The 26,156-nt window shown below is 45.6% G+C and overlaps 2 protein-coding genes across 4 annotated transcripts in view; both read left to right on the forward strand.

The window, feature by feature from the left end:
* LOC311136087 (myosin phosphatase Rho-interacting protein-like) overlaps positions 1 to 3,576 on the forward strand; it is a 58,933-nt gene extending 55,357 nt beyond the window's left edge. For both annotated transcript variants that reach the window (XM_084170167.1, XM_084170168.1), the window contains 5 exons: positions 505 to 618; positions 757 to 843; positions 982 to 1,147; positions 1,498 to 1,583; positions 2,587 to 3,576. In XM_084170167.1, coding sequence (XP_084026293.1) covers positions 505 to 618; positions 757 to 843; positions 982 to 1,147; positions 1,498 to 1,583; positions 2,587 to 2,655 — 522 coding nt within the window. In that variant the 3' untranslated portion in view covers positions 2,656 to 3,576. The remainder of the gene's footprint in view (positions 1 to 504; positions 619 to 756; positions 844 to 981; positions 1,148 to 1,497; positions 1,584 to 2,586) is intronic.
* A 7,494-nt stretch (positions 3,577 to 11,070) lies between these two features.
* Positions 11,071 to 21,610, forward strand: LOC311131869 (uncharacterized protein). Of its 2 annotated transcripts, none has more exons than XM_084164992.1 (6): positions 11,071 to 11,281; positions 12,694 to 15,320; positions 15,617 to 15,710; positions 19,798 to 19,847; positions 20,277 to 20,350; positions 20,686 to 21,610. In XM_084164992.1, the coding sequence occupies exons 2-5, from the start codon at positions 12,699 to 12,701 to the stop codon at positions 20,322 to 20,324; spliced, it is 2,814 nt and encodes a 937-aa protein (XP_084021118.1). In that variant the 5' UTR covers positions 11,071 to 11,281; positions 12,694 to 12,698; the 3' UTR covers positions 20,325 to 20,350; positions 20,686 to 21,610. The 2 variants fall into 2 exon arrangements, with proteins under 2 accessions (XP_084021118.1, XP_084021119.1); XM_084164993.1 differs by lacking the exon at positions 11,071 to 11,281 and adding an exon at positions 11,787 to 11,869.
* The last annotated feature ends 4,546 nt before the right edge of the window (positions 21,611 to 26,156 follow it).

A 26,156-nucleotide genomic window follows, 5' to 3' on the forward strand; every position in this document is an offset into this window, starting at 1 on the left:
CACACCCAGGTACACACACGCACACACACACCCAGGTACACGCGCACACACACACACCCAGGTACACGCGCACACACACCCAGGTACGCGCACACACACCCAGGTACACGCGCGCACACACACACCCAGGTACACGCGCGCACACACACACACCCAGGTACACGCGCGCACACACACACCCAGGTACACGCGCGCACACACACACCCAGGTACACGCGCGCACACACACACCCAGGTACACGCGCGCACACACACACCCAGGTACACGCGCGCACACACACACCCAGGTACACGCGCGCACACACACACCCAGGTACACGCGCACACACACACACCCAGGTACACGCGCACACACACACACCCCCAGGTACACGCGCACACACACACACCCAGGTACACGCGCACACACACACAGGTACACGCGCCCACACACACACAGGTACACGCACACACAACCAGGTAATAGTCCTCACACTTACCATGACATGTGCCTTGTGTCTGTAGGAGCTCAACAACCGTCTAGCTGCAGAGATCACGAAGATGCGCTCTATGGCCACTGAAGACGGGGGTGGAAACACCTGCAACATCACACATGGGAAGGAACTGTACGAGCTAGAGGTAAGCTCCGCTCGAGGTGAACATAAGATTGGACGATTTTAAATGCGCTGAAGTCTTCCTGTTTGTCGAAAGTGTGCGTTGCTTTTATGCACAGCTGAAGTTTATACCCCTTAATCTTACCGTTTTGGTCTGTTGCAGGTGATGTTGAGGGTGAAGGAGTCAGAGGTCCAGTATCTAAAACAGGAGATCAACTCTCTGAAGGATGAACTCCAGGCCGCACAACGAGTAAGTCCCAAGACCCAAGTTACCTAAAACTGCTTTTTAGACTTTCTCAATGTATTTTATGCTCTTTTCTCATTATTTTATGCTGAGGTTGTATTCCTCACCCTACCACCTTAAACAATGTATCATTTGTCCCTCCAGGATAAGAAGTATGCGACGGACAAGTACAAGGACATCTACACGGAGCTGAGCATCGTGAGGGCCAAAGCAGAGAGAGACCTAGGGAGGCTCCGAGAACAGCTGCAGCTGGCCCACGATGCACTGGGGGAACCCTCACTAGAGGAGGTGGAGAGGGCAGGAGGATACGGTAGGAATATAGAAGACTTTCTAGCCTTCTACTCCATGTGTGTGTTACCAAATGGTACCCTAGTCCCTACTTAGTGCACTACCTTTGACCAAAACCCTGAGCCTTTTGTTTCAGTCATAACCAATGTGCCACAATGCCTCAACATTTGAATTTGGTCTCTGCATTTACACAAGAAGATGTCTCAATGTCAAATATAGTCTCCGACTTGCAACCCACTGACCTCCTTACAACAAGCAGCCAGAGAAGTCCGTTTATTACAGTAGTGTCTATAGTAAACTGGACAGAAGCCGCAGTAGCCCTCTTTTCCAAAGGACTTGTCTTTTTAAAGTAGTTGTCTTATCTCTCCTCAGATATCATGAAGTCCAAAAGCAACCCTGACATTCTCAAGATGGCGGCTGCTGCAGCCAAACGCGCCGAGCGCACCATGAGGTCAAAGGTACGCCTTCTTAACACCTGAATAAGACATCTTTCATGTGCTTTACCCAGTAGAGAAGTCTCCCACAGCTGAAGGTTGTGTGTGAGAACAGTTCAGTTGGAACCAAGTGCCAATGAGCTGTGACACAATGCCACCTTCAGGTTAACTACTGCGTTACACTGCAACTTTTTAATTCCCCCAGCAGGTGAATGTACTGTATTGTGTGGCTCCATTGGCAGTTAAAAAATATATTTTACTCTTAAAACCTTGAAACAAATCCCTGTGTGCTATTTGATTGTGGGTTAAAATGATTGTATAATATGTGGAGAGAAGTGTGTCGTCGTCGTCGTCGTCGTCCCCCCCCACCTTCTCTCCTCAGTCTGTGTCTTGTGATATGCCCTCTGCCCTAAAGGACTACCTTTCTCCTTATTGGTCACTTACCAAACCAGACTACCACCAATAGGAGTGCATCCATTGGTGTACCACCATTATGTTTATATGTTCACCCTTCAGCAGTGTGTCACCCAGAAATAATCACTATACCCCCTTTTGCTCATTCTAAATTGTCTCCAACGTCACTCTGGGTGTGGATAGAAGAGTATTACGTTATTATTGCCCCACGTTTATGGTACGAATGAGGGGTACGGAATGAGAGAAAAGCCCTCTGGATCACACACATTAACAGCCAAAATCACATATTGATAATGGGTTTGAATGGGATCACCTTTTCGTTGGCACCAGTGGGACTACAGAGACATATCAGTTTTACCAGTGACAGAAATTTGTGCACGTCTCTGTTTGCATCAATCTGCTTCCTCGTCAAGGATTCAGTCCTGTTCACCAGAAAGTCACAGTTAAACCTGGCCACCGTCATTAACATTCTCTCTCTCTCTCTCTCTCTCTCTCTGTCTCTCTGTCTCTCTGTCTCTCTCTCTGTCTCTCTGTCTCTCTCTCTGTCTCTCTGTCTCTCTCTCTGTCTCTCGGTCTCTCTCTCTCTCCTCTCCTGTCCTCCCCTCCCCCCCAGAGTCTTAAGGAAGGGCTCACTGCCGAGCAGCGCCTCCACCTGTTTGACAAAGACACTAAGGAGTTCTGACAGCGTGGCCTGTGTCGCACCGCTCCAGCCACCCTGCTGCATGTTTAGAAAGGCCACTATATTTTTTCTGTAATTACTTATTTAGAAACACACTGGTCACCACACACACACACACGTCGTATATAAAAAAAACAAAAAAAAAAAACATGGTATGAAGATTGAATTTTATGTCTAGGCTCATTCCGTGCACTTCAGTTACTATGACAATTTGTTTTCATCGCCATGGCTTACTGTAAATACTCTGTACGGTTTTTAATGAAGCATCTATCATGCATACACTAAAAAAGATGACAGTGTAAGCTACTGTTTAAACTCCTTAGTCTTGTGTTAATAGCCGAAGGAATAAATGTAATGTTGTAAAGGCTAAATACAACTACAATAATGCTGATGGAATAATTACTTACATGAGCAAAACCGTAGGAACAATCTTGCCTTCAGGCCTGCGTGTTTATGCTAGGTGAGGTCAGTGTCCACATGCGGTCGCTTCCCTTCACCCGCTTAACAAGCTATGGAAAGAAAATGTTTGCCTGCATCATTGTACAAGTAAACTATCTGCTACGTTGGATGTTGCTCCTTCATTGCCCGAGGTGTTGGCTTGTATATGATGATCTATTAACATCATAGAATGTTTTCTGAAACAGGACCATTTTAAAAATGATACAGAACGGATGGGATTAGCTGATTTATAATATAAATATATTTCCATTCTTCTCTCTGTAATCGTATTGGCACATCTGTAGGGGAGGATGTCGTGTTGCAGTCAGTTATGTCTGTAGTCTTGTTCAGTGGCAGTCCCTTTGTATTTATTTAAGTGTGTTTTGTCTCACATGTCCATCCCTATGTATTCTACTGTTGTAAATATACAGCAAATGTACACCAACTGACAACAGGTTTATTAGCAATAAATATTTTTGCACCCTGTCTTTTTAGTTTGAGTGTTTTTAATCTACTAAACTGTATTAATCTTTTTCCAAACTGATTAAACGAATTATACACTGCAACACTTTTCTCTCAAGGGCCCCAGTCAAGTAGATTTTTTTCTGTCTGCTATTTCATTGCTCAGCTGCCCAGAGAGAACTCTTACGGTGTCTAGTGAAAGTCTACACACCCCTTGCACATTCTTCACATTTTTGCTGCCTTAAAATTACATCTAAAAAGGGATTAAATTGGATTTCTTTCCAACAGATCTACACAACCTTCTCCACATTTTCTAAATAAAAAAAATACTTTTAAAAACAAAGACATCTTCCCTCATGAAAAAGTACTACTGAATTACTACACAAAACGTAATTGGTGCAGTAGTGACTATAGACTTGTAGTGAATGTGTAGTTCGTGCACTACTCAAGATACACAAGTAGAGTTTTGCAGTGTTCAGTAGGAAAACAGTAGTTTCCAGTAATCAGGTAGAGATTTGCACTACTTGATGTAGAGCCAGACTACACTTTTCGCAACCGCAGAAGACAAAACAGGAAGTAGTTGGTTGTTAGCTAACTACTATTTTTGACAAACCTGAATGTAATCATCTTCCATCCTTTGTCATGGTGTCTTTCATTGCTGGAACCATCTGTAAATTGAACTTTCCATTATGTTTTATGAATACTTTCATGTCGTTAAGACCTTTATATAACTTTTTACCACATCAAAAAGATTGCCTACCTAAACGGTTAGCTGTTTTGTTGTTATAGAGATTTGTGTTTAGCCTAGCTGTTTGCTATCCCCATTGAAATGTAGCTATGTAGCCTCTGTCATGCTAGCTAATAAGTCTGTGTTTGTGTGCAAATATACAGTATGTTCATATTGATATACTTACCTATTCTACTTACCTCTTTTGACCTGTTGCCAAGTAGGCCCTTGACATAAGAAGACTGGAGGCCATTGTTGGTGAGGTTAACATTGTTTATCAAATGTTTTTCTGTGTTGTCATATGTGACCTCTGTTAGCAGATGTTTGATAATGGCTTATAATTGGTCTCTTGTGCTTGTCTAAAAATAAATGTGGCTGCCACAAAGACGATCTGAAGATACAGTAAGTCAAACTGAATGAAAACCTCAAAGGGTAATTTAATATGTACACTGAACAAAAATATAAATGCATAAAATGTAAAGTGTTGGTCCCGTGTTTCATGAGCTGAAATAAAAGATCCCAGAAATGTTCCATATGCATGAAAAGCTTATTCTTCTCAAATTCTGTGCACAAATTTGCTTACATCCCTGTTAGTGAACATTCTATCCTTTGTCAAGATAATCCATCCACCTGACAGGTGTGGCATATCAAGAAGCTGATTAAACAGCATGATCATTACACAGGTGCACCTTGTGTTAGGGACAATAAAAGGCCACTCTAAAATCTACAGTTTTGTCATACAACACAATGCCACAGATGTCTCAAGTTTTTGATGGAGCGTGCAATTGGCATTCTGACTGCAGGAATGTCCACCAGAGCCGTTGCCAGGTTATTGAATGTTAATTTCTCTACCATAAGCCACCTCCAACATCGTTTTAGAGAATTTGGCAGTACGTCCAACCGGCCTCAAAACCGCAGACCACGTATAACCACGCCAGCCCAGGACCTCCCCAGACCACGTATAACCACGCCAGCCCAGGACCTCCCCAGACCACGTATAACCACGCCAGCCCAGGACCTCCCCAGACCACGTATAACCACGCCAGCCCAGGACCTCCCCAGACCACGTATAACCACGCCAGCCCAGGACCTCCCCAGACCACGTATAACCACGCCAGCCCAGGACCTCCCCAGACCACGTGTAACCACGCCAGCCCAGGACCTCCGCAGACCACGTGTAACCACGCCAGCCCAGGACCTCCGCAGACCACGTATAACCACGCCAGCCCAGGACCTCCCCAGACCACGTGTAACCACGCCAGCCCAGGACCTCCCCAGACCACGTGTAACCACGCCAGCCCAGGACCTCCCCAGACCACGTGTAACCACGCCAGCCCAGGACCTCCCCAGACCACGTGTAACCACGCCAGCCCAGGACCTCCCCAGACCATGTGTAACCACGCCAGCCCAGGACCTCCCCAGACCACGTATAACCACGCCAGCCCAGGACCTCCCCAGACCACGTATAACCACGCCAGCCCAGGACCTCCCCAGACCACGTATAACCACGCCAGCCCAGGACCTCCCCAGACCACGTATAACCACGCCAGCCCAGGACCTCCCCAGACCACGTGTAACCACGCCAGCCCAGGACCTCCCCAGACCACGTATAACCACGCCAGCCCAGGACCTCCCCAGACCACGTATAACCACGCCAGCCCAGGACCTCCCAGACCACGTATAACCACGCCAGCCCAGGACCTCCCCAGACCACGTATAACCACGCCAGCCCAGGACCTCCCCAGACCACGTATAACCACGCCAGCCCAGGACCTCCCCAGACCACGTATAACCACGCCAGCCCAGGACCTCCACATCTGGCTTCTTCACCTGTGGGATGGTCTGAGACCAGCCCCCCGGACAGCTGATGAAACTGGGGGTTTTACACAAACCGTCCCAGGGAAGCTCATCTGTGTGCTCGTCGTCCTCACCAGGGTCTTGACCTGACTGCAGTTTGGCGTCGTAATCGACTTCAGTGGGCAAATGCTCACCTTCGATGGCCACTGGGCACGCTGGAGAAGTGTGCTCTTCACAGATGAATCCCATTTTTAACTGTACCAGGCAGATGGCAGACAGCGTGTATGGTGTCGTGTGGGCGAGTGGTTTGCTGATGTCAACTTTGGGGTATTTCTGTCTGTAATAAAGCCTTTTTAAAACTCATTCTGATTGCCTGGGCCTTGCTCCCCCAGTGGGTGGGCCTATGCCCTCCCAGGCCCTCCCAGGCTGTGCCCCTGCCCAGTCATGTGAAATCCATAGATTAGGGCCTAATTTATTTATTTAAATTGACTGATTTCCTTATATGAACTGTAACTCAGCAAAATCTTAGAAATGGTTGCATTTATATTTTTTTTCAGTATAGATGCAACAATTCAAGTTGTTTCTGTCAATGAAGTATGCTCTAGATGTGAATTGATAGGAGTGATGCCAAATCCAAACTGGCTTCCCTCAACACTTCCCTCAACACATTTTTTTTGGTGTGCTATTACCATTCACAGTTGAGCTCACTCAGTTTAGCTCATTGGCAATTCTTTTATACTTTTTTTATCAAGGGAGGCCAAGTGCTCGCTGGCTCCCTTGCATACAATGCTACGGGCGGCAACAATGTCATACTCTTTTGGACCAGACAGCATCAGATAGATGGCCTACACACAAAGAGACAGAGGGGCGCTGTTTGGCTCGCTCGGATGCTTTCTACAGTGAAACACTGTGATTCAGCCTCTCGGATGCTTTCTACAGTGAAACACAGTGATTCAGCCTCTCGGATGCTTTCTACAGTGAAACACAGTGATTCAGCCTCTCGGATGCTTTCTACAGTGAAACACTGTGATTCAGCCGCTCGGATGCTTTCTACAGTGAAACACAGTGATTCAGCCTCTCGGATGCTTTCTACAGTGAAACACTGTGATTCAGCCGCTCGGATGCTTTCTACAGTGAAACACAGTGATTCAGCCTCTCGGATGCTTTCTACAGTGAAACACTGTGATTCAGCCTCTCGGATGCTTTCTACAGTGAAACACTGTGATTCAGCCTCTCGGATGCTTTCTACAGTGAAACACAGTGATTCAGCCTCTCGGATGCTTTCTACAGTGAAACACAGTGATTCAGCCTCTCGGATGCTTTCTACAGTGAAACACAGTGATTCAGCCTCTCGGATGCTTTCTACAGTGAAACACTGTGATTCAGCCTCTCGGATGCTTTCTACAGTGAAACACAGTGATTCAGCCGCTCGGATGCTTTCTACAGTGAAACACAGTGATTCAGCCGCTCGGATGCTTTCTACAGTGAAACACAGTGATTCAGCCTCTCGGATGCTTTCTACAGTGAAACACAGTGATTCAGCCTCTCGGATGCTTTCTACAGTGAAACACAGTGATTCAGCCTCTCGGATGCTTTCTACAGTGAAACACAGTGATTCAGCCTCTCGGATGCTTTCTACAGTGAAACACTGTGATTCAGCCTCTCGGATGCTTTCTACAGTGAAACACAGTGATTCAGCCTCTCGGATGCTTTCTACAGTGAAACACAGTGATTCAGCCTCTCGGATGCTTTCTACAGTGAAACACAGTGATTCAGCCTCTCGGATGCTTTCTACAGTGAAACACAGTGATTCAGCCGCTCGGATGCTTTCTACAGTGAAACACAGAGAGACGAAAGATACATTATTTTTTATTTATTTTCTTTGTTGTCAATTTTTTGGGGAAGACTGGCTTCCCTTGGCCTCCATGAATACAAGCCACTGTGAGATGACGACTTGGAATTAAATAAAGTCATCAAATAAAACAAATGTATAATACACAACAACTGAAATATTTTATTAAAGTAAAGTCATGTGAATAAAGGATGGTTAATAAGTGATAAGCAGTAATGGGCAGTCACTACCATCATGGGGCTTTTATTAATTGTTTTATTCTGTGTTACAGCATTCAACCCAAATAATCAAAACCGAAATCGAAAACCATGATAATGTTTTAATAATCGAACTGAACCAACCTCAAAAAGCACTAATCGCTCAGCACTAATGGAAATGTCTATAATATATAGTTAATATATGACTCACGGCAAACCTTTTCACACCATACAAGTTGTCTCACTCAAGTAAAATGACATACAACATTCATGTATTGAACTCTGCCGTTTTTATTTTTTTATTATTAACAAATCAGTACAAAAAGTACATGGGGGAACACAAGTATATAATTTTAAAAGAATATACAAAGGACAATTGGGCTAGGGGGCATAATATCACATTACACAAGGATCTTTAGGGGACATAAGCACACATAATTCTACCAGCTTTTTTGCTGGTAGAGTATTTAAATGTCTTAAAATATAGTTATATTAATTTTTGTAAGGTAAGAAAATGTAAATGTACATTTGTGAATATGAAATTTGGCAAATAATAATGAAGTGAATTACATACAATTGTTTCAACTTATTTCTATCATTGGTAAAGAATCCAAGCAGTACATTTTTTTTACTTCTTCATATAGTGGTTGGCAGGATAATATTTATGAATAATTTAAAAAGAAACTTCCTTAATTTTGTTATTAAGTAGTTATGTGTGTGGCAACATCCAAACTTTTTTCCAAAAGATTTTATCAATAAAAACATTCCAATAAGGCTTTATAATAAGGTTTATAGTTACAACATCCTGTTGAAACAAGGCTCGTATAGCTCTATTGTTGTTGAATGGACAAAGAAAAACGAATCTTTCCTACTGATGAGTCAACAGGGTTAATCGTAGGTACAGTTGAAATCGGAAGTTTACATACATTTAGGTTGGCGTCATTAAAACTCGTTTTTCAACCACTCCACACATTTCTTGTTAACAAACTGTAGTTTTGGCAAGTCGGTTAGGACATCTACTTTGTGCATGACACACGTAATTTTCCCAACAATTGTTTACAGACAGATTATTTCACTTATAATTCCAGTGGGTCAGAAGTTTACATACACTAAATTGACTGTGCCTTTAAACAGCTTTGAAAATTCCAGAAATTATGTCATGGCTTTAGAAGCTTCTGATAGGCTAATTGACATCATTTTAGTCAATTGGAGGTGTACCTGTGGATGTATTTCAAGGCCTACCTTCAAACTCAGTGCCTCTTTGCTTGACATCATGGGAAAATCAAAAGAAATCAGCCAAGACCTCAGAAAACATTTTGTAGACCTCCACAAGTCTGGTTCAACCTTGGGAGCAATTTCCAAACGCCTGAAGGTACCACGTTCATCTGTACAAACAATAGTACACAAGTATAAACACCATGGGACCACGCAGCCGTCATACCACTCAGGAAGGAGACGCGTTCTGTCTCCTAGAGATGAACGTACTTTGGTGCGAAAAGTGCAAATCAATCCCAGAACAACAGCAAAGGACCTTGTGAAGATGCTGGAGGAAACAGGTACAAAAGTATCTATATCCACAGTAAAACAAGTCCTATATCGACATAACCTGAAAGGCCGCTCAGCAAGGAAGAAGCCACTACTCCAAAACCGCCATAAAAAAGCCAGACTACGGTTTGCAACTGCACATGGGGACAAAGATCTTACTTTTTTGAGAAATGTCCTCTGGTCTGATGAAACAAAAATTGAACTGTTTGGCCATAATGACCATCGTTATGTTTGGAGGAAAAAGGGGGATGCTTGCAAGCCAAAGAACACCATCCTAACCGTGAAGCACAGGGGTGGCAGCATCATGCTGTGGGGGTACTTTGCTACAGGAGGGACTGGTGCACTTCACAAAATAGATGGCATCATGAGGAAGGACAATTATGTGGATATATTGAAGCAACATCTCAAGACATCAGTCAGGAAGTTAAAACTTGGTCGCAAATGGGACTTCCAAATGGACAATGACCCCAAGCATACTTCCAAAGTTGTGGCAAAATGGCTTAAGGACAACAAAGTCAAGGTACTGGAGTGGCCATCACAAAGCCCTGACCTCAATCCTATAGAAAATGTGTGGGCAGAACTGAAAAAGCGTGTGCGAGCAAGGAGGCCTACAAACCTGACTCAGTTACACCAGCTCTGTCAGGAGAAATGGGCCAAAATTCACCCAACTTATTGTGGGAAGCTTGTGGAAGGCTACCCGAAACATTTGACCCAAGTTAAACAATTTAAAGGCAATGCTACCAAATACTAATTGAGTGTATGTAAACTTCTGATCCACTGGGAATATGATGAAATAAATAAAAGCTGAAATAAATAATTCTCTGTACTATTATTCTGACATTTCACATTCTTAAAATAAAGTGGTGATCCTAACTGACCTAAAACAGGGAATTTTTACTAGGATCAAATGTCAGGAATTGTGAAAAACTGAGTTTAAATGTATTTGGCTAAGGTGTATGTAAACTTCCGACTTCAACTGTATGTTCTGAAGGTCAGGTCTTGACACGTTCCTGAATAATAAAGCAACACCTGAGGGAATGGCATCTAAAACAATGGCAAAATATTTAGGTGTTACAGGGATCTTGTAAAGTGGTAAGAATTCCTTATAATTAATTAAAAGACCCTCTGCATTTACAAGTTGGCTCACCAATAGGATATTATTTCGTTGCTAATATTCTAAAAACAAATAAGTATTTTTATACAATATGTCCCGATTATTCCATATATAATATATGTGTGGGGAAAAAAGTATGCTTATAAATTAAGGACCATGACAAGAAAACCTGCCGATGAAAAGCAACTCTGCCAGCTTTCGTCCCAATGACTGTCTATGAAGTTTCGTCGTTTCCCAACTTCCCATAATGCTTCACTGTGATCGCCAGCTGAGAGCTGACAAGCGCTGACTTGAAATGCTGCGCAGTTTACGCGCGTCCAGGAAAGTACAGGGATTTTTTTTTTTTTATCCCGTTTACTGACACAAATGAGGAGTTTTTCAAACATCTAATTCGGAGTTTTAGGGTACAAGAGGTAGATTGGCTCTTGACCAAGATGCTGGGTGGGACTCACTGTTGAATTTGATTTTTGTAAAGCCCCCCACTCCTTCCTGTTTGGGTAAGTTTCAGTCTCCGGCAGGGCAGTATGCTCGCTCTTTTGTTTCATACGAAGGGCCTAGCAAATTAGCTTAGCAAGCTAGCTAGGAAACCATGAATAAATCAAAGTCGGTAGCTAGCTAGCTTCATCCAATAAATGCATCACTCCACCCCTCCGTGGTTTGCGGGAAATCGATCCCCAACACTGAATGGCAAAAACCAGCAAATATTCAATGATTGCATTATTATAACCACCAGCCATCCACCATTATTTCCCAATAAAAGGACGTTACCATATCAGCTACAGATTAAACTGGTCAGTTTAGAAGAGTATTTGATAAGGTGCAACTTTTAGAAGGGAATGGAATGCGACATTGTTTTGTGGTAAGCGGCTAACTACCTAGCCAGTTTAGTTTAGTGAACATCGTGAACTGGTTACATGAACTAACCAAACCATAACACGTATCCTGTATACACAACTAGGTTAATCTGATAACTAGCGAGGTACTGTAGTTCTTCTTGTTGTGGCACGAATCATCCTTCACATTTGACTGGTCGTAGCTGGACTTGAGGGAGTACACCTACGACCGGAAGTGACTTTTGGTAACAGGTTAGGAGAGCGTTTTAGTTAAATCCTAACCCTTTTCCCCAACCTTAATTTAAATCTCTTAACCTGCCATGTTAATTCTCCTAACCTGTTACGGGAAAAGTCACTTCTGGTCGTAGCTCTACTCCCTAGTCATAACCCATTTGACTAACGACAAAACATTTAACTAGCTAGTAGCAGCTAGCATGGGACTGTCAGCTGTCATTCCAGGTTACGGAAAGTTAGCTAAACAGAAATGTAGCTAGCTAAATGTATTTGTTTGTGAAAAAAAGGTTCGGAGCCAGTTTGCTAACTTTTGTCACTATATCTTTTCTTAACCCCATCTAAATTATTTTGATGCATTTTCAGTTTACACTTGTATTATTTTGGCCACTTTTCCGAAGTCAGGTTGTACTGTAGCTGCTAGTGCCAACGCATAACCAGCCACTTAATGAATCTGCAACATTCTAGCTGATATCACGTCAACTGCATTACTTTGAACGGTACTAACGGAAAACTGCGTGAACGCTTACAGCCAACGAAAACAACTTTAGTTCACGTTTAGCGTTTAGCTCTGACTTGTGTGCAGTGCTTGTTGCACTCTGAAAGTAGATTTTCACCGAAGATATTTAGCTAGCTAAATCTATTTGATATGCATGATAGCTAGCTGCTTGTTGTCTGTACTCTGCAGCTAGCTAGCTAGATAAAGTTGCAATTCACCAATGTGCTTGGTGTTGATGATAGAACCCAATCTTGGCCTATATCCAGTCATGTTCCCACTGAGGTCAGCTCGATCATTTCAATGTCATGTATTTATCCAACCTTCCTGTATTTCTGCTCAATTTCAGTTGCTATGGAGAAACCGCTGGGGGACTCGGATGATTTACAGCCACAGGACCTCTCCTCCACCCGTAGCCTTCCCGCTGTGATGGACCTGACCAGAAAAGGTGAGGAATGCCTCCTGAAAGCCAACTCCATGGAGGCCCTACGGGTGGTCAAGCCTCCCAGCTGGTACCCAAACTCTGGGAGCAGCAAGGGACTCTCCTTCCCCGAGACTGACCATATGCTTCAACCAGTAGACCAGATCCAGCCGGACAATGCCTTCTCCAACACTACAGTCACCCTCTCGTATGTGAGCCGGTCTCATGTCTTCTCCACCCATGACACTCTCTCCCAGCATTCCCCTCTCTACGGCGTCCCGTCGATCAGCAGGTTCTCAACAATGGATGGCTACTTGCAGCAGGTGGATAGGCCTCTGGGCTTAGCGCCTCGGTCTGAAATGTTTGACTCTATCCCTCCAGCCCAGGTGGTGGGTGAGAATGTCCCAAGAGTTTGTCTGATACAGCAGTCTCATGAAATCAATGGCGATCGAGTTGCAAGTAACGGAGGAGTGGAGAAATACAAGCCTCAACAGAGAGGGAGTTCAATGGAACGCACTCTTTCTCAGGACACAGACAACGAAGGATTGCAGAACGACCAGGGTAGTAGCAGCTGGTCCAACTCTGCCATCTGTGTCGATTCCTCCCCAGAGTCTCTCACTACAGACATGGAGGAGGGACAGAGGAGGGCTTCAGAACTTATTTTTCTCATCTCTAGAACAGAGGAGCCAGTCCTGATGCAGGACAGCAGGAGTCCCAGGGACCTGTGTTCTCCAAATAGGGAGTATATCAGCCCTCTGGAGGACCCGGTCTCTCCCTCTGTCTCACTGCATGACGTAGAGGACGGTTTCATTCTGTCTCAGGCCTCCTGCTCACCCTGCGCTGAGAATTCTTTAGCAGACGAGATGTCTGATACCCGCTGGGATGAGCTGGAGAGAGGAGGGCCTGGGCTGTCTGCAGTACAGGGGACAAGGTCTAATGGGGATAATACACCAAGGTTAGATTACAGCGAGGACTACCAGAAACCCAAGGCAGCTCCGGAGCCTATTGTTGACTTGACAGAAGACGAGAGCGCTGTGCCAGAGGTTTTAGAAAAGAAGCCCAGGCAGACGGCTGCTACTCACCTGAATGGTAATGTGAAGGCAGAGCAGAGGACTTCTGAGAGGAAACAACTCGCCCCTCGCTCTGGCAGGGGAACCAGGTTAGAGGCCATAGTGATGAACATAAACCCTAACTGGTATAAAGGATCCACTAAGAAGCACAAGGCCTCAAAGGCCCATCCTCAGACAAATCCCCTGACCCAGAGCAGTCCATCTAAAGCCGGTGTTAGTCCTAACAAACAGACCTTGTCTGTAGTGAAGAAGAAGGTCCAGAATAAAGCAGCATCTAGCGCAGAGGGAGAGGCTAAAGTAAAGGCAGCAGTAGCCTCACCGACAGGTCGTATGGATAGCATTTACATGAACGCAGACAGCTGCAAAGAGTCTACCTCAGATTCTGAACACACCCGTTTTCCAAAATACCCAAACAACCACAGCACATTTCCCATAACCTCCAGCCTGCCCTTTGCTCCAGACAGTGATTCAGAGAAGGAGATGGAACACAGAGAGTCAGGTCCAGAGCCCTCCTCTGAGGTGGATGTACTGACTGTATCACCGTCACTTAAAGCATCTCCAAAGAAACCCGGGAAGCATAAAGCTAAGACCGCAAGCAGTGAACCAGCTTCTGCCACAGCCAAATCAAGGAAGGCCCCTGCTCCCAAGAAGAAACGGAAGAAACCCAGACTGGATCAGTCTTCTATGTTCTCCCCTCAGGAACCTGAGATCAAACTAAAATACATCAACTACAAGGAGGAGAAGAGGGACGTGAGGGTGGAAACCTTCTCTCCGTTCATCCACGTGGAGCGTAAGCCTTCCTCCACCTCCCCCGCCAACTGTGCTGTCATCAACTACCCAGAGGAGGAGAAGCCCAGGCAGAAGGGCCAGGGGCAACAGCAGGCTGGAGGCTCAGGATCCGGAGGTTTCATCCCAGGGGCTGTACCCTCCACCTCCTGCCTCCACCTGGGCCGCATCTCCACCCACAGCCAGTACCACAGCTCCCTGGTCTGCTGCCTTTGTGGAGGCTCGGCTAACGCCATGGACCTGGGGGACCTCCACGGGCCCTACTACCCTGAGGGATACAGACCCAGCACTAAAGCCCCAGCTAGCAAAGCAGGCCTCGAAGAGGAGGAGGATTTCAGTGACTCTGACTCCTCCTGCAGCGTGAGAGGCCAGGGCAGAAAGTGTGCTCGGCCCCCGGGGGTCCCCTGGCCCCACAAACCTGGCCCCCGGCTGAACCAGGAGGGCCGGCTGGGGAGGTGGACCAGTGACAGTGACCCCTCAGGCAGCCCTCGAGCTAAGAGGGCCAGGACTGAGGCTGGGCCTGGGGTTACATCTGAGGCCGGGGCTGCAGTGGATGACTGGTACATCCCCCCTGTGGTGCCTCTGGACCAGTTTGAGTACTGGCTCCACGAGGACTGCAGCATCTGGTCTGCAGGTGTGTTCCTGGTGAAGGGGAGGGTCTACGGCCTTGAAGAGGCGGTCAAGGTGGCTCAGGAGACGGTAAGAGTAAATCCTGCAGGATAGAAACGGATGTATCTCTGTGTTTGTTGGTCTTTATTGATTTACGATTGGGGTGAACATATAGCGATCTCCCATGGGGGACTATGTCTGCTGTTGTAACCTGTTTACTATTTAACATTTAGGTAGTATGTAATAGTGTTAGATCTCTGTTTAGCAATGCAAAATACTAATAATTTTTTTTTTTTTTTTATAAAAATAATAATAAATAGCAGCTGTTCTTTGGTCTTGGCCCGTAACACAAGCCAAAACCAATTGATTGTATTTCCTGTTTTCAGACGTGTTCTCGCTGCCATAACCCAGGTGCCACTTTGGGCTGCTTCTTCAAAGGATGCCCCAACAAGTATCACTACAGGTGTTCTCTACAGTCAGGTGAGTCTCCTCCTCTGTCCTTATCCGCTGCTGGGACCATCAGGTGAGTCTCCTCCTCGGTCCTTATCCCCTGCTGGGACCATCAGGTGAGTCTCCTCCTCTGTCCTTATCCCCTGCTGGGACCATCAGGTGAGTCTCTTCCTCTGTCCTTATCCCCTGCTGGGACCATCAGGTGAGTCTCCTCCTCGGTCCTTATCCGCTGCTGGGACCATCAGGTGAGTCTCCTCCTCGGTCCTTATCCCCTGCTGGCACCATCAGGTGAGTCTCCTCCTCTGTCCTTATCCCCTGCTGGGACCATCAGGTGAGTCTCCTCCTCGGTCCTTATCCCCTGCTGGCACCATCAGGTGAGTCTCCTCCTCTGTCCTTATCCCCTGCTGGGACCATCAGGTGAGTCTCTTCCTCTGTCCTTATCCCCTGCTGGGACCATCAGGTGAGTCTCTTCCTCTGTCCTTATCCCCTGCTGGGACCATCAGGTGAGTCTCCTCCTCTGTCCTTATCCCCTGCTGGGACCATCAGGTGAGTCTCTTCCTCTGTCCTTATCCCCTGCTGGGACCATCAGGTGAGTCTCCTCCTCTGTCCTTATCCCCTGCTGGGACCATCAGGTGAGTCTCCTCCTCTGTCCTTATCCCCTGCTGGCACCATCAGGTGAGTCTCCTCCTCTGTCCTTATCCCCTGCTGGGACCATCAGGTGAGTCTCCTCCTCTGTCCTTATCCGCTGCTGGGACCATCAGGTGAGTCTCCTCCTCTGTCCTTATCCCCTGCTGGGACCATCAGGTGAGTCTCCTCCTCTGTCCTTATCCCCTGCTGGGACCATCAGGTGAGTCTCCTCCTCGGTCCTTATCCCCTGCTGGGACCATCAGGTGAGTCTCCTCCTCTGTCCTTATCCCCTGCTGGGACCATCAGGTGAGTCTCTTCCTCTGTCCTTATCCCCTGCTGGGACCATCAGGTGAGTCTCCTCCTCTGTCCTTATCCCCTGCTGGGACCATCAGGTGAGTCTCTTCCTCTGTCCTTATCCCCTGCTGGGACCATCAGGTGAGTCTCTTCCTCTGTCCTTATCCCCTGCTGGGACCATCAGGTGAGTCTCTTCCTCTGTCCTTATCCCCTGCTGGGACCATCAGGTGAGTCTCTTCCTCTGTCCTTATCCGCTGCTGGGACCATCAGGTGAGTCTCCTTGTCTCACAAATTTGACTTGAGACTCGACAGAAAATAAAATAATTTGAGACTTGACTTGGAGCCTCAAGACTCTGGACTTATTTTGTGGCACAGAGCCTCTGTGGATTACTCTCCACGCAGCAAGAGGCAGTAGCCGCAGCGTCGCCTTTGCAATAAAAAGTGCAACAGATTGGCTAGTGAAACGCACACTCTGAACTCTGATTGGACCAGCAAACTGTCAATCAACAAAGGTCGGGTGAGCCAGAGAACAGATTGCTGATTTGCTGTAGGATTGGGTGCAGAGCAAATGCCATAATAAATATTATCTTCTCTCCTCTTCTTCTCTTCTCTCCTCTTCCCCTCTCCTCTTCTTCTCTTCTCTCCTCTTCCCCTTCTCTCCTCTTCCCCTCTCCTCTTCCTCTTCTCTCCTCTTCCCCTCTCCTCTTCCTCTTCTCTCCTCTCCCCCTCCTCTTCTCTCCTCTTCCCCTCCTCTTCTCTCCTCTTCCCCTCTCCTCTTCCCCTCTCCTCTTCCCCTCTCCTCTTCCCCTCTCCTCTTCCCCTTCCCCTCTCCTCTTCCCCTCTCCTCTTCCCCCTCTCCTCTTCCCCCTCTCCTCTCCTCTTCCCCTTCCCCTCTCCTCTTCCCCTTCCCCTCTCCTCTTCCCCTTCCCCTCTTCCCCTTCCCCTCTCCTCTTCCCCTCTCCCCTTCCCCTCTCCCCTTCCCCTCTCCTCTTCCCCTCTCCTCTTCCCCCTCTCCTCTCCTCTTCCCCCTCTCCTCTCCTCTTCCCCTTCCCCTCTCCTCTTCCCCTCTCCCCTTCCCCTCTCCCCTTCCCCTCTCCTCTTCCCCTCTCCTCTTCCCCTCTCCCCTTCCCCTCTCCCCTTCCCCTCTCCTCTTCCCCTCTCCTCTTCCCCCTCTCCTCTCCTCTTCCCCTTCCCCTCTCCTCTTCCCCTTCCCCTCTCCTCTTCCCCTTCCCCTCTCCCCTTCCCCTCTCCTCTTCCCCTCTCCCCTTCCCCTCTCCCCTTCCCCTCTCCTCTTCCCCTCTCCTCTTCCCCTCTCCCCTTCCCCTCTCCCCTTCCCCTCTCCTCTTCCCCTCTCCTCTTCCCCTCTCCTCTTCCCCTTCCCCTCTCCTCTTCCCCTCTCCTCTTCCCCTCTCCTCTTCCCCTTCCCCTCTCCTCTTCCCCTCTCCTCTTCCCCTCTCCTCTTCCCCTCTCCTCTTCCCCTTCCCCACTTCTCTCCTCTGCTCCTCTCTCCTCTGCTCCTCTCTTCTTCTCCTGTCCTCTTCCCCCTCTCCTCTTCCTCTCTGCTCCTCTTCCTCTCTGCTCCTCTTCTCCTCTCCCCCCCTCATCTTCTCTCCTCTTCCCCTCTGCTCCTCTCCCCATCTACTCCTCTCCCTCTCTGCTCCTCTCTTCTTCCTCTCTGCTCCTCTTCCTCTCCTCTTCCTCTCTGCTCTCAAAACAACATCACAATGACATGACGCTGAGGGCAAAGCAATGCACCACTTCTAGTGGAGCTGAAGTGTTAAGGAGAGGGCCTGTGACTGCAGTCTGTCGCGTGCCAAGACTTTCAGATGGGACCTGGTTGCAATCAGTCTAGAAGTTTGAGCCACCTCAGTGACTGATTGAATGTTGTTCGTAGTCAGTTCTGAGACGTGATTTATCATAATGTTGCTTTACATCTTATTAGAACAGACAGTCTGTCTGGTTAGGTGGGTTTAGTGTTATGAAACCAATAACTAGCCTACTCATTTTGCTGCACTCATTATGTCTAGGGGGTCTTAGTCCTGGTTACATGGTCTGTAACCTGACTCATTATGTCTAGGGGTCTTAGTCCTGGTTACATGGTCTGTAACCTGACTCATTATGTCTAGGGGTCCTAGTCCTAGTTACATGGTCTGTAACCTGACTCATTATGTCTAGGGGGCCTTAGTCCTAGTTACATGGTCTGTTACCTGACTCATTATGTCTAGGGGTCTTAGTCCTGGTTACCTGGTCTGTAACCTGACTCATTATGTCTAGGGGTCTTAGTCCTAGTTACATGGTCTGTAACCTGACTCATTATGTCTAGGGGTCTTAGTCCTGGTTACCTGGTCTGTAACCTGACTCATTATGTCTAGGGGTCTTAGTCCTAGTTACATGGTCTGTAACCTGACTCATTATGTCTAGGGGTCTTAGTCCTGGTTACATGGTCTGTAACCTGACTCATTATGTCTAGGGGTCTTAGTCCTAGTTACATGGTCTGTAACCTGACTCATTATGTCTAGGGGTCTTAGTCCTAGTTACATGGTCTGTAACCTGACTCATTATGTCTAGGGGTCTTAGTCCTGGTTACCTGGTCTGTAACCTGACTCATTATGTCTAGGGGTCTTAGTCCTGGTTACATGGTCTGTAACCTGACTCATTATGTCTAGGGGTCTTAGTCCTAGTTACATGGTCTGTAACCTGACTCATTATGTCTAGGGGTCTTAGTCCTAGTTACATGGTCTGGAACCTGACTCATTATGTCTAGGGGGTCTTAGTCCTGGTTACATGGTCTGTAACCTGACTCATTATGTCTAGTGGTCTTAGTCCTGGTTACATGGTCTGTAACCTGACTCATTATGTCTAGGGGTCTTAGTCCTGGTTACATGGTCTGTAACCTGACTCATTATGTCTAGTGGTCTTAGTCCTGGTTACATGGTCTGTAACCTGACTCATTATGTCTAGGGGTCTTAGTCCTGGTTACATGGTCTGTAACCTGACTCATTATGTCTAGGGGGTCTTAGTCCTAGTTACATGGTCTGTAACCTGACTCAATACTAGGAAGACTCTTGGTGGTTCCAAACTTCTTCCATTTAAGAATGATATCTGTTGGTATGTGTGGAGGCTGGTTCAGCTGCTGTTTTGCTGTCTGATGAATCACCAACTGTCTTCATTTAGCCAGTCATTCTTCTCCCCACAGACTGTGTCCTCAATGAAGAGAACTTCTCCATGAAATGCACCAAGCACAAGGTATGGAGGGTTGATTTTAATTGAAGTGACTGGTAGGTTTGATCCTTACTAAGCTGATCTCATTCACTCACTCCGTTGCTGTCAGTGTTTTTTCTGTCTCACTGTCTCATTGATTGTCTTTGTGAAAGAGTTTGCTGTCACGGAGCCAACAATTTTAGCAATCCTCCGTTTTATGATTTTATTGTACATCGCTGAGATGAGGTATGGCTTGCTTCAGTTCAGCGTTGCTTCATGCTGACGCTGACTACACAGCTCTACTGCATGCTCTGTACGGTCCCACAAAATCAGAGTGAACGTTGGGATTGGATTTCTCCAGCACTCACCCACTGTGATGATTGTAGTGCACAGTGCACTGGGATCTCCTTTCACTGTTCCGGTTTGGTTTCACTGTGTGTTACTGGGATTTACTGCGTGTCTGTTCCTCCCCAGAACAAGTCATTCCAGGGCCCTTCTAGGAGCAGAAGAGATGACTGGTGACGTAACCAGAAGACAGACTTGACATGGTTAGTTGCTGTTTTTTTTACATTTATACACAACAACAACAACAACACCACCTCTCTTCTGGTCGTCGTCCACTTTTATTTCAGCATTACTGATCTGCACGTGCGTCACACATCTGTATATGTTTTGACATATTCTAACATTCTTTGATCACAATGATGGTAATAGGACATTTATGTTTATATCCAAAGTGCTAAATGTTAGAATCTCTTTGTTTGGAAACATTACATTTTAGTCATTTTAGCAGACGCTCTTATCCAGAGCGACTTACAGTTAGTGAGTGCATACATTTTTCATACTGAATGAGTGTTTTTTTTTTTTTTTTTTTCTGTTCCAGACGTCGTTCATCTGTGGCGTTACACGGGGTTTCCCCTGTGAGCCTGGTAACCGTGGCGACACTAACTGTCCTCTGATTGATTGACAGCTGGGCTGGGGCTGAAGGCAAAACACCCACAAACCTTAACTGGCTCTCTACGCCTCGGCTACCTGTCCTCTTATCTCCACCACATAAAAGAAGCACTGCTAAGACTAAGCAGGAGACCAAGGCTGTCCTAACGTTCTGCAACCTTTCAGTCCTTCTCATGGTTCTGGACTAACTGGCAACGGTGGCTACTAAATGGGCCAATGACTGAACAGAACCGAGGAGGTTGGGAGCGGGGCCCAAAGCCAATGTCAGTCACCATTCGATTGAAGAGAAATGTTTTCATGTCGCTTATGGCTAAATGCGTGCTATCGCTTTGTAATTATTTATTAGGAAAAAGGATGGTCTCCCTTTTTTTTAAATTGAATTGTTGATCAAACAATTGGAAATATTTTATTTTGTAAAGCTTTCAAAGTATGTGATTTATATTTTTGCTTATTTATTTTTTGGGGTATCTTGTGGCTTTAGTTTTTATTTAGCAATTTACCTGGAGGTGTGTTTTTGTATGCGTCTTAAGTTATGAGTAAGAACCCTGATGATGAAGACTCCACTTGGTAGATGAACTGGTGGTCGTATAGCAGCAGTGCAGAATGGTCTAGTATTCAGATCGACCACAAGTTTATCGACAGAACCATATCTGATTACAATACAGGTACCTGATATCTATTCATGAAGACCATACTTTGCTAAATTGACAGGTTTATTCTCATGTGATGAAAATAATGCCAGATTCATCTGATTTTAGTTCTGGGGGTGAGAAGAGGTGTGCTTTTCAACTGATTTTACTTGCACTTTGTTTTGTCATTTGACAGTGATATAAATAATTATTGAGGGAACTGTTTTATGTGTATCGTATATTCATTTTGTGAATGTACTTCCTCTAAAGAGGGATCATCAACCTACACACAATACCCATAATGACAAAGCAAAAACAGGTTTTTATACATTTTTGCAAATGTATTAAAAATAAACTGAAATATCAAATTTACATTTCCCCACAGCATGATGCTGCCACCACCATGCTTCACTGTAGGGATGGTGCCAGGTTTCCTCCAGACGTGATGCTTGGCATTCAGGCCAAAGAGTTCAATCTTGGTTTCATCAGACCAGAGAATCTTGTTTCTCATGGTCTGAGAGTCCTTTAGGTGCCTTTTGGCAAACTCCAAGCGGGCTGTCATGTGCCTTTTACTGAAGAGTGGCTACCGTCTGGCCACTCTACCATAAAGGCCTGATTGGTGGAGTGCTGCAGAGATGGTTGTCCTTCTGCAAGGTTCTCCCATCTCCACAGAGGAACTCTGGAGCTCTGTCAGAGTGACCATCAGGTTCTTGGTCACCTCCCTGACCAAGGCCCTTCTCCCCTGATTTCTCAGTTTGGCTGGGCGGCCAGCTCTAGGAAGAGTCTTGGTGGTTCCAAACTTCTTCCATTTAAGAATGATGGAGGCCACTGTGTTCTTGGGGACCTTCAATGCTGCAGACATTTTTTGGTACCCTTCCCCAGATCTGTGCCTCGACACAATCCTTTCTCGGAGCTCTACAAACAACATGGCTTGGTTTTTGCTCTGACATGCACTGTCAACTGTGGGACCTTATATAGACCGGTGTGTGCCTTTCCAAATCATGTCCAATCAATTTAATTTACCACAGGTGGACTCCAATCAAGTTGTAGAAACATCTCAAGCATGATCGATGGAAACCAGGACGTTGTCTTCTGTTACATCAATACAACTAACCAGGACGTTGTGGTCTGTTACATCAACACAACTAACCAGGACGTTGTGGTCTGTTACATCAATACAACTAACCAGGACGTTGTGGTCTGTTACATCAATACAACTAACCAGGACGTTGTGGTCTGTTACATCAATACAACTAACCAGGACGTTGTGGTCTGTTACATCAATACAACTAACCAGGACGTTGTGGTCTGTTACATCAATACAACTAACCAGGACGTTATGGTCTGTTACATCAATACAACTAACCAGGACGTTGTGGTCTGTTACATCAACACAACTAACCAGGACGTTGTGGTCTGTTACATCAACACAACTAACCAGGACGTTGTGGTCTGTTACATCAATACAACTAACCAGGACGTTGTGGTCTGTTACATCAACACAACTAACCAGGACGTCGTGGTCTGTTACATCAATACAACTAACCAGGACTTTGTGGTCTGTTACATCAATACAACTAACCAGGACGTTGTGGTCTGTTACATCAATACAACTAACCAGGACAGCTACCACGCTTCTCCTGCTGCAGACGTAGATCTAAGCAGCAGGTTTGATAGACTGTACATTTAGGAGATGTCACTGTGGCTGGTTGCTGTCGGTTGGTGCTGTCGGTTGGTGCTGTCTGGTGGTTGTCGTCTCTGTGTGTCCATAGGGGCATTGTGGTGCTGTCTGAGTTCAGTGAAGTCAGTCAGTCTGTACAGGGAGCCAGAACAGCAGTGATGGTGAATTTTTACAGCAGACCGCTCCCTGAGAAAGGATTCCTCACACAGCAGGAGATTCACGTGTGTGTGTCTGTTCCAATATCCACACTAGTATAGCGCCTAGAATAAAGCAATGTATTGTGCATTCGTTCTAAGTTGTATGGCTATTTGTATGTGTATTTATTAAGGATCCTTGGCAGCAGCTACTCTTCCTGGGGTCTTGCAACATTTAAGGCAGTTATAACATTAGACAGAGTGTTAGTTATAACACTTTACCCAATACATGTAGTGTGTTCCCTCAGGCCACTACTCCACTATCACATATTTACAATACAACATCCATGTGTAGAGTGAGTGTCTATATGTATGTGTGCCTGTGTGTGTCTCTTCACAGTCCCCACTGTTCCACAAGGTGTATTTTTACCTGTTTTTAAAAATCTTGCATCAGTTACCTGATGTGGAATAGAGTTCCATGTAGTCATGGCTCTATGTAGTACTGTACGCCTCCCATAGTCCGTTCTGGATTTGGGGACTGTGAAGAGACCTCTGGTGGCATGTCTTGTGGCGTATGCATGGGTGTCCGAACTGTGTGCCAGTAGTTCAAACAGACAGCTTGGTGCATTCAACATGTCAATACCTCTCATAAACACAAGCGGTGATGAAGTCAATCTCTCTTCCACTCTGAGCCAGGAGAGACTGACATGCATGTCATCAATGTTAGCTCTCTGTGTACTTTTAAGGGCCAGCCGTGCTGCCCTGTTCTGAGCCAACTGCAATTTTCCCAAGTCTCTCTTTGTGGCACCTGACCACACTACTGAACAGTAGTCCAGGTGCGACAAAACTAGGGCCTGTAGGACCTGCCTTGTTGATAGTGTTGTTAAGAAGGCAGAGCAGCGCTTAATTATGGACATACTTCTCCCCATCTTAGCTACTGTTGTATCAATATGCTTTGACCATGACAGTCTACAATCCAGGGTTACTCCAAGCAGTTTGGTCACCTCAATTTCCACATTATTCATTACGATATTTAGTTGAGGTTTAATGAATGATTTGACCCAAATACAATGCTTTTAGTTTTGGAAATATTCAGGACTAACTTATTCTTTGCCACCCATTCCGAAACTAACTGCAACTCTTTGTTAAGTGTTGCAGTCATTTCAGTCGCTGTAGTAGCTGACGTGTATAGTGTTGAGTCATCCGCATACATAGACACTCTGGCTTTACTCAAAGCCAGTGGCATATCATTAGTAAAGATGGAAAAAAGCAAGGGGCCTAGAAAGCTGCCCTGGGGAATTCCTGATTCTACCTGGATTATGTTTGAGAGACTTCCATTAAAGAACACCCTCTGTGTTCTGTTAGACAAGTAACTCTTTATCCACATTATAGCAGGGGGTGTAAAGCCATAACACATACGTTTTTCCAGCAGGAGACTATGGTCGATAATGTCAAAAGCCGCACTGAAGTCTAACAAAAACAGCCCCCACAATATTTTTATCATACATTTCTCTCAGCCAATCATCAGTCATTTGTGTAAGTGCTGTGCTTGTTGAATGTCCTTCTCTATAAGCATGCTGAAAGTTTGTCAATTTGTTTACAGGAAAATATCATTGTATCTGGTCAAACACCATTTTTTTCCAATAGTTTACTAAGGGTTGGTAACAGGCTAATTGGTCAGCTGTTTGAGCCAGTAAAGGGGGCTTTACTATTCTTAGGTAGCGGAATGACTTTTGCTTCCCTCCAAGCCTGGGGGCACACACATTCTAGTAGGCTTAAATTGAAAATATGGCAAATAGGAGTGGCAATATCATCCGCTATTATCCTCAGTAATTTTCCATCCAAGTTGTCAGACCCCAGTGGCTTGTCATTGTTAATAGACAACAATAATTTGTTCACCTCTTCCACACTCACTTTATGGAATTCAAAATTACAATGCTTGTCTTTCATAATATGGTCAGATATACTTGGATGTGTAGTGTCAGCAATTGTTGCTGGCATGTCATGCTTAAGTTTGCTAATCTTGCCAATGAAAAAAATATTAAAGTAGTTGGCAATATCAGTTGGTTTTGTGATGAATGAGCCATCTGATTCAATGAATGATGGAGCTGAGTTTGCCTTTTTTCCCAAAATTTCATTTAAGGTGCTCCAAAGCTTTTTACTATCATTCTTTATGTCTTATCTTTGTTTCATAGTGTTCCTTCTTTTTATTCAGTTTAGTCACATGATTTCTCAATTTGCAATACGTTTGCCAATCGGTTGTGCAGCCAGACTTATTTGCCATTCTTTTTGCCTCATCCCTCGCAACCATACCATTTTTCAATTCCTCATCAATCCATAGGGATTTAACAGTTTTTACAGTCATTTTCTTAATGGGTGCATGCTTATTAGTAACTGGAATAAGCAATTTCATAAATGTGTCAAGTGCAGTGTCGGTTTGCTCCTCATTACACACCACGGACCAACATATTCTTTACATCAACAACATAGGAATCACTACAAAACGTATTGTATGACCTCTTATACACAATATTAGGCCCAGCCTTTGGAACTTTGGTTTTCCTAGACATGGCTACTATATTGTGATCACTACATCCAATGGATTTGGATACTGCTTTCAAACAAATCTCTGCAGCATTAGTAAAGATATTTTCAATACATGTTGATGATTTAATTCCTGTACTGTTTGTAACCACCCTGGTAGGTTGACTGATAACCTGAACCAGGTTGCAGGCACTGGTTACATATTTTTACATTTACATTTACATTTTAGTCATTTAGCAGACGCTCTTATCCAGAGCGACTTACAGTTAGTGAATACATATATTTTTTTTTTATACTGGCCCCCCGTGGGAAACGAACCCACAACCCTGGCGTTGCAAACGCCATGCTCTATCAACTGAGCTACATCCCTGCCGGCCATTCCCTCCCCTACCCTGGACGACGCTGGGCCAAT

This window comes from Coregonus lavaretus (genome assembly GCF_964263955.1).
Source record: "Coregonus lavaretus genome assembly, chromosome: 1".
In the NCBI taxonomy this organism is placed as follows: domain Eukaryota; kingdom Metazoa; phylum Chordata; class Actinopteri; order Salmoniformes; family Salmonidae; genus Coregonus; species Coregonus lavaretus.

Excerpts from the sequence above, each read along its gene's own strand:
- LOC311131869 (XM_084164992.1), top strand. The coding sequence starts at position 12,699 with ATGGAGAAACCGCTGGGGGACTCGGATGATTTACAGCCACAGGACCTC. Across the intron at positions 15,321-15,616 it reads TCAAGGTGGCTCAGGAGACG|ACGTGTTCTCGCTGCCATAA; the intron begins GTAAGAGTAAAT and ends TCCTGTTTTCAG. Across the intron at positions 19,848-20,276 it reads TGAAATGCACCAAGCACAAG|AACAAGTCATTCCAGGGCCC; the intron begins GTATGGAGGGTT and ends GTTCCTCCCCAG.